This window comes from Bos taurus, chromosome 15 (genome assembly GCF_002263795.3).
Source record: "Bos taurus isolate L1 Dominette 01449 registration number 42190680 breed Hereford chromosome 15, ARS-UCD2.0, whole genome shotgun sequence".
NCBI classification, from domain to species: Eukaryota; Metazoa; Chordata; class Mammalia; order Artiodactyla; family Bovidae; genus Bos; species Bos taurus.
In genome coordinates, this window is record NC_037342.1 from 40,381,331 (window position 1) to 40,395,438 (window position 14,108).

The window sequence follows — 14,108 nt, forward strand, 5'->3', positions numbered from 1 at the left end:
ACATTCAGTAAATCGTTCCATTATTACTACTGTGCTGGTGCTTCTTCCAGCGTCCAGTTCTATGTTTCTGTGTGGACTATTTGCTGTATATCTCTAAAACTCAGCTAGAGTGTAATCCCTGACTTGATTACCTGTAGCTAAACTTTATCAGGTAACTTCCCTTGAGATTAATAAAAGCACTTAAATAATAATATATATATATATATATATATATTTGTCTCCACATAAACAGAGAGATCATACGGCTGGATCATCAACACTTGCTTGGGAGGAAGCCTAGAGACTGCCTACACAGACTGTGAGCTCAGCCACACCTCCAGCTGGTCTCATGGCTGCTGGTGAACCGCACACCCTTCCAGGACAGGGATGTGACTCCTGCACCTGGGAACCAGGATGCAGCTAGAATGGCGCAACCCGAAGGTGAGCAGCCTCTGGCTGTGAATGCCACCCCTGCTGTGGCCACCATGCACTGGTTCTTCCTTTGTCCCTGTGCCCTCGTAACATGTTTTCTCCTAGACAAGATGCAAGGATCCTCTTGTTAGGCAAATTAAAGTCATCAAAACTCAATATAAAACAGCTTTTTACTAATGGGGTCATATAAGTTGACCCTCTTGTCCCTAGTGAGCTCTCAAAAACACAAAGCAAAATTTGTCACTCCCTACTGAAATTCAATACTCCCCTCCCCACCCCCCCCCCACAAACATATACACAATTGAGTTTAAATCACCTAGCCTGACAGCATTTAGTCCCTGCTTACAATAGAGGGACTGGTACTTAACATCCAGAACTTTTTCTCAGTGGAGAATAACAGACTAAATGAACAATCTATTCTTTAAAGTCATGGCTTGTTAACCATTTCCTTTTGTCGGTAATGCTGAATGCTCCTCTGTGTATTGGGGTGTGGTTTTTCCAAGTTGGGTCTTGTGTTCCTCTCTGATTCACAACCATCTAAATCTTTAGATGTGATTTCCCACCTCCTCAGAACCTATGAGAAGTTCTACTTTGGTGTTTCCTGCAATCCTGTCAATGCCCTTGACATCCTCAGTGATGATCTGGAGCACGAGAGGGCATTAGAGTAATCACAGCCAGAATCCTTGGAAGCAGTGGGATTTCCCTCACATGGTGGGTTTCAGCCCCTGCCTCTGGCTCTCTGGCCTCTGGTCGCTCTTAGCTCCTGTGCACATCCATGGGCCTATTTCATTTCATCTCTAGCCAGGCCTCCTGTACCCAGCACTCTGGGTACTTGACTTCCCACAGCTCCTTACACATGATGGTGGTAATCCAGAATGCTACACTGGGGGTCTGGTCTGATTCAGTCTTGACAAAAACTGGATACTGGAAAGTAGGTCATGATTCCATTCTGGGAGTCAGGGACTGCAGCTGAAAACCATAAATTCTAGCCCTTCCTTTATTAAACAGCTTTTTGTTTTTATTTTGCTTTTAGCTACCTATCTAGTCACCATAAATGAAGTTTTTCTTGCTTTTGAATTTTACTGAAATGATATCATAATATATGTAGTCTTCTACAACTTGCTTATTTTAAATTCTTTCTATATGCTTCTAAAATGCCTCTATGCTGCTCATTTTCACCGCTGTATTTATAATATTCAGTTGTATGTGCCACAGTTAACTGTACTACAGTTTATCCATTTTTCTGTTAATGGATAGCTAGGTTGTTGGTAGTAGTTTGCTACTGTGGATGATGCTACCGTGAACATTGCTGTATATATCTTCTGGTTCATGTGGGTATGAGTTTCTCTGGAATATATAATTAGGAATGAAATTCTTGAGTAGTAGGTATGCAAATATTCAGCTTTCAGCATAAAGTCAAATTGTTTTCCAAAGATTTGTGGCTGTTTATATTCCCACTGTCTTCCCCTGGTGGCTCAGAGGGTAAAGTGTCTGCCTACAATGCGAGAGACCTGAGTTCAATCCCTGGGTCAGGAAGATCCCCTGGAGAAGGAAATGGCAACCCACTCCAGTACTCTTGCCTGGAAAATCCCATGGACGGAGGAGCCTGATAGGCCACAGTCCAAGGCGTCACAACAGAGCGGGACATGACTGAGTGACTTCACTTTCACTTTTCATACTCCCACTAACATTGAATAAAAGCTCCCTTTATTCCTTACCCTTGCCAAATACTTAGTATTATCAGATTTTATAAGCTTTTGAAAATATAATAGTATAAATTTGTATAATATATAATATAATATATATATTATATATATGTATAATATATAATAGTATAATAGTATAAATTTATAGTAATATAAATTTGCATTTTCCTAATTACTAATGAATATTCTTCTGTGAGACCTAGGACTTCCCTGGTGGCTCAGATGGTAAAGAATCTGCCTGCAATGCAGGAGACCCGGGTTCGATCCCTGTACTGGAAAGATCCTATGGAGAAGGGAATAGCAACCCACTTCAGTATCCTTGCTGGAGAATTCCATGGACAGAGGACCCTGGCAGGCTACAGTCAGAGGGGTCACAAAGAGTTGGACACAACTGAGTAAAACTATTACTATTCTTTTGTGAAATGTATATTTATACCATTTGCCTATTTTTATATGGAGTTGTTAATCTCTTATTGATTTGTAAGAGTTCTTTACATATTCTGGAATACTGAATATTTGTTATATTTGTTACAAATACATTTTCCAAATTAGTAGGTTTTCTTTTCTAGTTATATTTATCGCAAATCTTATTTTCCAAATTAGTGGCTTATTTTTTTCCTTTCCTTTATGATGTCTATAGACTACCAACTTGAAGTCTAAGAGATTCTTAACATTTCAAATTAAAGTCTTTAATTTTTATGACATTGATTATATGGTTTAAGATAAGGTTCAACTTCATTTTTTTCCTGTACGGAAAGCCAGTTGTCCCAGAATCACTGATCTCCTGTGAGTTGCAATGCTACTGCTGGCTTATATCAAGTTTTCATATATGTGAGATTATATTTGGGTGTGTTGATGGCTCTCAGTGAAGTATTCAAATTGGCTCCATAAAGGATGTGCATATTTTTTCTTAGATTTATTCCTAGGCACATTGTGTTTTTATGCTAATATAAATGATATCTTCTTTGTTATTTCATTTTCCAGAAACCAATGCTGAGATATGGAAATGCAATTGATTTTTCTATTTTGATCTTATTTCCAATCACATGATATAGACTCTTATTATTTAAAAAAAATCATCTGTACATTCTTTTGGGTTTCAATGTGGTTAATTCTATCATCTGGAAATGACAAAAATTTGTTTCTTCCTTCCCAAAGCTTGTGCCATTTTATCTCTGTCTTACTGGACTGGCTGGTCTCCTGTGCAATGTTGAATAGAAGAGGTGATGGCAAGCATCCTCTCCTGTTACTGATTTTAAAAGAAATGCTTCTACTATTTTACCATTAAACAATGCTGTTTGCTACAGGGTTTTGGAAGATATGTTTCAAATTCAGAAAGTTCTGACTCAGCAATTTCACTTCTAAGAACACAAGAACACCAATTTGAAGAGACATACGAAGCCCTATGCTCATTGCAGCATTACTTATAATAGCAAGATGTGGAAACAACCTGTGTCCACTAATTGATGAATGGATTTTAAAAATGTGGTATATATACAAAATATTAGCCATTAAAAAACAGTGAAATCCTGTCATTTGACAACACGAATGGACCTTGAAGGTACTATGCTAAGAGAAGTCACACAGAGAAAAATAAATACCATAGGATTTCACTCATATATGGAATCTAACAAACAAAATAAAACAAAAACAAAGTCATAGATACAGAGATCAGAGCAGTGATTACCTGAAAGGAAGGAGTAGGGGGTGGATGAAATGGGGAAAAAGGGGTCACCTGTTTGATGATAGATGGTAACTAGATTTGTGGAGGTGACCACTCTCTAGTGTATACAGACATCAAATTGTCACGCTATACAGTGAAACTTACATAATAAAAAAAATTTTAAGCTCCAAGAAGGCAAAATAAAAAGTTCTTTTTTTGCTAAAAGTTTTTATCCTAAATGAATGTTGAACTTTGTCAAATTATATTTTCTTCTTCTATTGAGAAATCATATGGTTTTCTCTTTAATTCGGTAATATGAAGATTGTTAAGTCACCCTTAGATTGTCAAATTTTAAAATGCATTGAATTAAATGTTAATTATATTCTTTTATCTTTTTGAATCTTTGCTATATCTATGGTTATGTCTGCCTCTTTCACTTGTTATTTATTTCTTCTTTTTTATTTTTAAAAATCAATTTAAAGGACTGCCTTTAGTCTTTTAACTTTTTCAGTGAACAATCATTTGGTTTATTTGACCCTATTTTATCTTTATTCTCTGTTTCATTAACATTTGCTCTTATATTTATTATCTTCTTTCTTTAGGTTTATATTGTTCTTCATTTTCTAAGTGAAGTTGGACACTTAGCTCGTAGATTTAAGCCTTTCTTCCTTTCTAATAAAAGTATTTAAGGCGATACCTCTAAGAACAATTTTCACTGCATCCCATGAGTTTTGATCTATTGTTTTCCTTTTCATATTTACTATATTTTAAATTTCAAAGTATTTTTTAAAATATATTTTTTATTTTTTTGACCCAAGAGAAATGTATATTTTTACTTTCCAAATGTATGATTTAAAAAAATACCCTTTGGTTATTGATCTCTAAGTTAGTTACATTGTAGTGTAGAATGTGGCCTGTATAATATAGATTCTCTGAGATTTACTTTATGAACCAACATGGTCAATTTTTATAAATCATCATATAAACTTGAAAAGAACACACATCCTCTAATTTGAGGGTGCAGGGTTTTATACATGTCCATTGGAAATGGCAACCCACTCCAGTACTCTTGCCTAGAAAATTCCATGGATGGAGGAGCCTAGTGGGCTACACTCCATGGGGGTCACAAAGAGTCGGACATGACTGAGTGACTTCACTTTCTTTCCTTATTAAAGTTATTAACTGCAATGTTCAAACTTATAGTAATGTTTTGTCTGTTTGCCTCTCATTAACGGAGAGATATAGTAAAACCTCCTGCCATGATAATAGAAATTTCTCCTTGAAGTTTTGTCATTTTTTGTTTTATATATTTTGAGGCTGCTATAGGTTCAACATTTTAAACTGTCATAATCTTCTTGGTGAGTTGGTCATTTTAAAATTATGTAGTGACACTGTTTATTGCTAATCATAGTTTTGTTACTAAAAATTAATTATCTGGGCTTCCCAGGAGGCACTAGTGGTAAAGAACCTGCCTGCCAATACAGGAGATATAAGAGACGTGGGTTTGATCCATTTGCCCTAGCTTTATTTGTCTTATTTAGCTAGTATATACTTGCCATTTTTCTTTTTTACATTAATCCTTTCACTTATTTATGCTTTATACATGTCTACTAAAGAGCATATAAATGGCTCTTGTTTTGATCATTGACTTTCACTACAATTATTGAGATATTTAGACTTGTTTTCTATCATCTTTGTGCTTTTTATCTTTTTAAAAATGCTTAAAAATTTCTGTTTAGAATTGAATTGGGGGTTTGGTTTAGTTGATTATTTTTTCTTATTTCTTCTCCCTCTGTTTCCCCTAGTTGATTTGAAGTTATACATTTTTTCCTATTCTTTTCATAATTATAGTTAAAATCTAAATAGGCATTTTAAAATATCCTCAGCTCAGTTCATTTCAGTTGTTCAGTCATGTCTGACTCGTAGCGACTCCATGGACTGCAGCACACCAGGCCTCACTGTCCATCACCAACTCCCGGAGTTTACTCAAATTCATGTCCATTGAGTTGGTGATGCCATTCAACCATCTCACTCTCTGTCATCCCCTTCCCCTTGTACCTTCAATCTTTCCCAGCATCAGGGTCTTTTCCAATGAGTCAGCTCTTCGCATCAGATGGCCAAAGTATGAAAGTTTCAGCTTCAACATCAGTCTTTCCAATGAATGTTAAGGACTGATTTCCTTTAGGATGGACTGGTTGGATCTCCTTGCAGTCCAAGGGACTCTCAAGAGTTTTCTCCAACACCACAGTTCAAAAGCATCAATTCATTATTCTTTTTTTTTTTTTTAATTAAAAAAATTTCAGGTATACACGTGCTCCCCATCCTGATATTCTTAAATATTCTAACAAAGTCTATCCTTTTAAACAACAGAAGGACCCTGGAATGCTTTACTTCTAATCATTCAACTCCCAACTCCTGTCCATTTTAGTCCAGTATTTTAGTTCTGTCTTTGGAAAAAAAAAAACCCATGCTATTTTATATTGACAATGTTTTACTTACGTGTTTATTATTTTTTGCATTCACCATTTCTTCTTGAATATTTCAGAGCAGCCTCTTAGGTTTATCTTTTTTTTTCCTGATTAAAGCATATTTGCTAGAATTTTGTTTGTAGGTAATTTGTTGATTTGGCTTGAATCTCATTCTGAGTGGCTCACTTCTTTGTGTTTCGGGTGATTTAAAAAATTATTATAAGGTCATAGTTTACTGAATTTAATCTGTCTGAATCCTGAGAGCCTAACCTGAAGCATGGTCTCTTTGATACAGAATCTACAACTGGTCTTAGAGTTCTAGAGACCTGGCTTAACATGGGAATCCCAAGGTTAGCTCCCCTACTTCTTGTTAGACTTGAAGCAACCCTGGATTACTATTTCTGTGTTTGCTTCCTTCCTGGAACACATAGGTTTTAGCAGATGTTTATTCTTTTCCCTCTCTTTCTTGGCCCTGAGAGACTTCTCTCACTTAAAAGTCTAGCAACATCTTCAAAAATGTCTTGTTGTAGTTAATGGGCTTTTCAGTATATATTCCACCATTCTGCTGTTCCATACGTTTTAGGAACCATGTTCTGTACTCTTGGCAGAGGCAGTCACTTGGGTATTTAATTAAAAATTTTTTTTCAAGTAAAATCACTGTAATAGTGTTTTTTAAAGCTGAGGGATGTAAAATTAACTTTGTGGGTCATAACAAGCACTAGAAAATGAGACAGAATAAAAAATATCGGTCTTTTATAAGTAGTAAAGTTTAAAATTATCTCTTGAAACATTGTATTCGATTATATATTTATATATACTAATAACTTGCGATATAAAACATATTTCTTACTGCTGTCATGGACAATTTTTTTGTGTAAAGCAATTGTCTAGAGCACATAACTCTGAAGCACATAACTCAGTGACCCGAGGATCCACACGATGGAGAGAGGACCCAAGGCTTCTTTAGGAAGAGAATCTTTGTCTGTCTGGCCCTCACTGGGTCCATCTCTGTAATAAGGCCACTGCTCGACTAGGTAGCTACTGAGGCTGGAAATAGAGGTGACTACATAATAAGTGGATTATTGCCATTTGTTGAGAGAGGCAGTCTGCCATAAACCTTGAGCATTCCTGCATGTCTTTGCTGAGTGTGCAAAACAGCAAGGACTGACCATCCTATGATCCCGAGCCACTTCTGCAACCAGTCAAGTAGATTACTTGCTTCCTGGGAAATGGGCTGGCTTGTTGACTGCTTGCTACAGGTGCTGCTGAGTTCCTCTGCTGTGGTACAATCCCCTCTGTGCACAGCTGCCATCTGGGTCTATCCGGCCACACCCCAGCACTTAGATACAGGGCAACTTGTACCACGCTGCTGCTCTTGCCATTTGCTGCGCTGTGAGTAAAAACTCCCTTGCTCTGATGCACTGAATCTCACTGTTTACTTTCAGCACATGGAGTGTGGCAAACCCATCCAAATTCCTCGGTTGCTAGGCTACCAGCTTCAGCATCTTTGCCATGAATGGCATCAAGATTCAAAATCAGGAGTGTCTGACTCTACTCTCTGTGTTCTTTGCAGGACACCTTGCTGTTTCTTTATCCAAGAAATTATTATTCCTTCTGTTCCTCAGTGGCAATCAAGATAGAAACCACAGAGTGGAAGCCAAACTACTTCCCTCTTCCGGCCTGAGGGTTATTGCAATTTCTCTTGTCGTGTATGCTCCTGCTGCCACCTGCTGGCAGCCTCAGGCATCCAGGTTCTTTGTAAACCTCAGACAGGTTTTTTGTAAACCCCTTATCTGTGTGAAGGAAAAGCCATCTGACTCCAAGGAAAAAGAAACAAGAAGCTCAACGCAGGCAACCAACTGGTAAGCCTTCCTCAAAGCTGGTAAAGCTATCGGGGAGGAATAATTCCCATACGCTCCCGATCTCAGTTTTCACCAGATTTTACCTGTTTCCAGGTACTGAAAGAAAGCAGAGATTCTGTTATTTACTTTGCCTAAATTTGAATGGTGGTCTCCTGCTAAACTGGGGTGTCCCGCCACCTTGGCACATAACACTGACCACCACGTTGGCAATCAACAAACCAGTAGGTAATAGCATTTGACCAAAAAGTCTAAGCAGCTGCAAAGCTCAACTTGACCTCTTCATAGAAAGTGAAGCTCAGGGCAATCAGGTCATTGCACATCATGGTCCTTTACTCTGGGCAGCTAGAACCATCAGGACAACCCAATCCCTTTGTCAAGGACATCACACACACACACACACACACACACTCACAAACACACCTTACAGAACATAATGACTTGTTATCTGGGGTGGATTTTTGTTTTTCTTTGTTTCCCTTGCCTTGACAAAATGGGGAAAAACCCTTCCTGGGGTGGGAGAGCTTATTTCTGACTGTTGGAAAAAGAGAAAGCAGGAATTGTTGTCACGACAATTAGAAGCTCATCAAAGGCTTATTTTGCTCATCAGCCATCATTGCCCTCTGTCCTGCACCCCCGCATGTTCCTCTAATTCAATGCCCGCCTAATGAATAACTCCTAGGAACAAAAGACCCTTTCAGGCTGGTGCACATCACTATCGGAGGAGACTTGCATAACTGTCGCAGACAACTCATGTTTTCAGGCCTGTCTCTAAATTTGGTTATTCACAACCTTTATAGCTCAATATTATTGTCTAACTGTGATTATTTTCTAATTATCCTAATAATACCTATTAAATAATTCCCAATCACTTGAACCAGAGCAGCCCAGGCCAGCTCAAATACAACTTAACCTAATAAGCATCGGTCATTCATTAAGCACCAGGGCAATCTCTTAAAGGGGCTGAGTGGAATATTAAACTGCACAGGAATATTATTATTGCACAAATGTTATTACAAGTTAGAGTGTATTAATTTCGATGCCTGGTTCGTACATCTTCTGCTCGGTCTCCTCTGGGGCCGCTGTGACTTGACTCTTCCCGTCTCCAGCCCCTTGTTGATCTGCATCTGTCACCCACACAAGGACAATCAAGGAGAAAAAAGCCCATAAACTTAACAGGGAAATTAAATTACCAAGGATATAAAGGGAATGAACAGAATCCATCTTCTGGCCGGCGAAATACTACCTTTGAGAACACCGTGAGCTGGCTGAGTTTCTCTAGCTGATAACTCAAAATAGCCTTTCTTTACAGGGAGGGAGATTTTTCAGGAGCTTTAAAAATTTGGTTTCTAGACTTTAAATTTCAAGCAATAAAGATCAGAGACTCAGGTCTTTTAAAAGTGCAGGATATTTAATAATATTTCATAAAGTAATATCAGGTAGCCATTTATTGAATGCCTACAATGTGGTGGGCACTCTTGGGAGACTACTGGCCCACCAATGCCCGTAATTCTCAAAATGATCTAGTAATGTGAGGATTATTAGCCCCATTTTTTACTCCAAGGAACCTGAGGCCAGAAAGGTTAAGTGATTCTCCTAAAACCACACAGCCTAAATGCAGTGGAACAGAATTTGAACACGGGGCTCTTTGATGCTTATGATTTTACCTACTCCACCATGCCATACTGCCTCCCCAGAAAACCAAAACATGTCCTAGCTTTGCTGGTTTATCCTTTTCATTTCTAAGTCTCTCACTGAAGTCAGCAGATCCCCAAAGACAAGTGCCAAGCCTTCTTGATTGGGAATATGACCAAACATTTTGTTGTATCAAAAGCCCTGACAACAGCTATAGAGGCAGGCTGTGACCCTCACTCCAAGTAGTGACAAACAGTTATCATTTTTGTCAAAAACCCTACTTCCAACGGGTGGATTTGAGTTCTCATTGTAAGGAAATGCACAGAGTATTGTAAGAAAAGGAACAAATATTTATTAACCATCTCTCCTATGCCAGGCACTGTTTCAGGGCTTCCATATACATTGTTTTGACTGGTCCTCAACATAAACCTGAGGAACAGGTACAATCATCACTCCCGCTTTGTAAACACAGAGACTGAGGCACAGAGGGGTAAAGTAAGTCAGACCCTGACATCTCCAGAGAAACACTAACCACGTAGCTGCTGCTGCTGCTAAGTCACTTCAGTTGTGTCCGACTCTGTGCAACCCCATAGACGACAGCCCACCAGGCTCCCCCATCCCTGGGATTCTCCAGGCAAGAACACTGGAGTGGGTTGCCATTTCCTTCTCCAATGCATGAAAGTGAAAAGTGAAAGTGAAGTTGCTTAGTCGTGTCTGACTCTTCACGACTCCATGGACTGCAGCCCACCAGGCTCCTCCATCCATGGGATTTTCCAGGCAAGAGTACTGGAGTGGGGTGCCATCGCCTTCTCTGAACCATGTAGCTACTGAAGTTGAAATCATAGGACTTCTCAAGTGGATGGGCCTTTTTAAGGCTCTGGGAGTAGCCCCCAACTTCAGGTCTCACAAAATCTGAGTCTGTATCTGCTGAATTTTTAAGAGAATTGAAGTCCTAACCTTTCTCTATATTGTTTACACGACTGCACACAGAAATATGTCTTTCAGTATCTGCTTTTTCATGCTTTATATCCAAGCTACAGAAGGCTAAAGATATCACATCAGAAAATTAAAGAGACAATGCCTCCAAGTATATGGATGTGTGTACACATATAAATGGGGGCTTCTCTGGTGGCTCAGATGGTAAAGAACCACCTTCCAATGCAGAAGACATAAGAGACATGGGTTTGATCCCTGGGTCAGGAAGATCCCCTGGAGAAGGGAATGGCAACCCACCCCAGTATTCTTGCCTGGAGAATCCCATGGACAGAGGAGCCTGGTGGGCTACATACAGTCCATGGGGTCACAAAGAGTTGGACACGATTGAGCGACCAACACTTTCATACATATGTGTGTGTGTGTGTAACTGAATCACTTTGTTGTATACCTGAAACAAACACAACATTGTAATAAAATTCAACTAAATAAAAAAAGAGACAATGCCCACCACTAATTCCAATTGATTAGCCACACACTGCTGGATGGTTTCCAAAAACACATAGATTTCTTCCAGTTTTATCCCTCACCCAAAACCCTCTGCTGGCTCCTCATTCATTAAGGCATTTCACATTTGGCCTTTGCAGGTGCTGTTCCCTCTGCCAGAACAGTCTTCTCACCTCCTTTGTTACCTCCTGTTCCTCTTCTGGTTCTTGTCTTATCAGATCATCCCTTCCAGGTGATTAGCCTGACTGACCTCCCCTCCCCGCCCCACCTCCATTGAGATCAGTTAGGAACCCGTGATTCTGTCCTCATTCTACCCTAATGCGTGTTCCCATCACAACCCTCATCCCCCTGTACTATGGTTTGTTTATTTACGTGTCTATGTCCCTCAGTGGACCACAGGCTTCTCAAAGGCAGAAAAAGTGTTTATTGTTATAGAAACATTGTCTCCATGTCTAAGGCAAGGCAAGCCTTCACCAGATGAATTCTGTTTGCATCTAAGAATCTGAAGCTATCAGTAGAATAGATATCATTTATTGCTTTCCCTTGTACCAGGCATGTGCTGATTGGGGAAGATCCCCTGGAGAAGGGAATGGCAACCCACTCTAGTATTCTTGCCTGCAGAATCCCATGGACAGAGAAGCTTGGTGGGCTACAGTCCACGGGGTTGCAAAGAGTTGAACGTGACTGAGTGACTAACACAGTACTATACATATATATATAATTTCTTCTTTAATCTTTATCTTAGCTCTATAAGATAGGAAACCACTATTATCCACATTTTATAGCATAAAACAAAAGTTCATAAAGGTTTAGAACGTGAGTGATCCAAGGCCTCAAGGCTGATAAAGAGAGAAACAGGTGGTAAAGGGAGAAATCAGGACTTTGACTCCAAGTCCAGCTTTGAATCTCTACCAACATTGCTTGAAAACACTCAACTATTTCTCCTGAATTTATCTTAACCTCCGAATTGCAAGAACATAGCAGCAGAGAGACCGAACAGACCAGAAACCCAAGGCCCACAGGCCAACCGATGTCCTGGGGATTTCAAACAGGATGACCAGTTTGATTTTGCAAGTGGGAAGCAGCTGCAGATTGGGCACCCAGGTCAATGTTGATAGCTCCGCAGCGAGTGACAAGGCCTCACTGCTTTGCCTGGATGGCTAGACCAACACTATTCTCAGACCATAGTCACAGGCCTGAGCCCACTGCATCGGATCTGCCCACAGTGATACCTACCTGCTTCTCCTCTCAGCGCCTTCTCCAACCTCACGCCCTGGATCTCGAAAGCCCTCTGCTGCTCCTCCACTTCCTCCAACTGCCTCTGGATGGCCTGCAATGCCAGGATTGTGTGTCATGCAGGTGCTTTCCACATGCGGAGTCATACAAGGGGGCTAGTTCTGCCACCTACTTTCCAAGAGGAAGAAGCCCTTTCTCTTGGGTTGCCAGCTCTTCAGTTAACTGGGTAAGAATCTCTGAATTCCCCAAACAACTGGAATTTGATATTTCCTTTCTTTAATATGAAAACATAAAGCAAGGAGTCTGTGTGTAAGCTCAATCTGCCCCCAGGGAGATAGTCCCTTTTGACCAGGCCAATCACACAGACATGCTGTCAGGCAGAGGCTGCCGGCCTGGGTGGGCAGCCCTCGTGGCTCCTGGACTCCTCGGAGCCTCGGCCTCTGACCATGGTCATGGCACAGCTGCTGGAGCTACTGGCCATATTCAGAGTTGGACAGGATCTCTGGGGACAAACACAGAGCATGCTCACGATCCATTTTCCCAAGAAGAACCAGCAGATACCTCCCAAGACATTGGAACAGGAGATGGGAGCCAACTCCTGGGGCTGGGTGTTCCTCTCTCAGTCTGCCCTGCCCCTGTCCTGAGCTACAAATTGGCAACCTATTATTTCATTGCACCATGGGGCTTTTTACTGTCTGCAGAAGTGTACTGTGGCTTGTCACTAGCAGTTTACTAAGACCAGAGAGAGATGTTTATTTCATTAAGGCATATCCTCCTTAGACTACTGTAGGTACCTATCACGGCTTGGGGTCATGATGGGCTTTGTATTTACATGTTTAGTTTCCCCACTAGCTATTTCTGTCTTGAGTGTATTAGGAAGGAAAATTAAGGGGGAAAAAATCCCTTTCCTATATACATTTTTTTCATCCCCATCAGTTTTCTCTGCTTTTAATCACATGCTGCCACAAGGCACATCTCTTGGCAGAACAGACTTTGGACCAGGCACCTTCAAAGAAGTGGCAGCTGTTTGGGCAGGTATAACCTGTGTGTTCTTCCTTCCCTACTTTCTCCTAGCTCTGTCTCACTCTTCTTCCTCCTTAACTCTACTTTGTTCTAAGTCTCCCCTGGAGTCAAATTACAATTGCTGAGGCACCTCCAATCTGTGAAGAGGCCCAGCAAGGGCAGGGGCAGGGACTCAGCAGCCACCTGGCTTCTTGTCTTAGCTGAGAGTGTTTAAATCCCAAACATAAAATCTGAAATAGATGGGAATTCTAACTAAAACTACTTGTAATTTTATGCTTTCTTCCTCTCTGTCTCTTTTTTAAAAACAATGATATCTTTATAGATCTGTCTCTCGCTGGTAGAGTGTAGCATTGCTAAAGGAAGGGAAACATTTAAATGACTTTATGGCTGATTGCTTTGTAATTATGGCTATGTAATTGTTATGGACTAAGCAGTCTCCACCCCACACTAAATTCACCTATTGATGTCCGAACGCCTAAAGTGACTGTTTGGCCCTTAAGGAGGTAGGTGAGGTTAAATGAGGTCATAGTAGTGGGCCCTAATCCAACAGGACTGGTGTCCTTACATGCAGAGGAAAAGATACCAGAATTCTTTCTTTCTCTTGCTCTGAATGCACACACACGAAAAGGCCATGTGAAGACACAGCAAGAAGGCAGCTGTCTGCAAG

At 40.3% G+C, this 14,108-nt stretch overlaps 1 protein-coding gene across 5 annotated transcripts in view; it reads right to left on the reverse strand.

Annotated features, from left to right (window-relative positions):
• Window positions 1-14,108, reverse strand: part of MICAL2 (microtubule associated monooxygenase, calponin and LIM domain containing 2) — a 241,555-nt gene that overhangs the window by 18,372 nt on the left and 209,075 nt on the right. For all 5 annotated transcript variants that reach the window (XM_010812544.4, XM_010812542.4, XM_010812543.4 and 2 more), the window contains one exon: window positions 12,419-12,512. In XM_010812544.4, coding sequence (XP_010810846.2) covers window positions 12,419-12,512 — 94 coding nt within the window. The remainder of the gene's footprint in view (window positions 1-12,418; window positions 12,513-14,108) is intronic.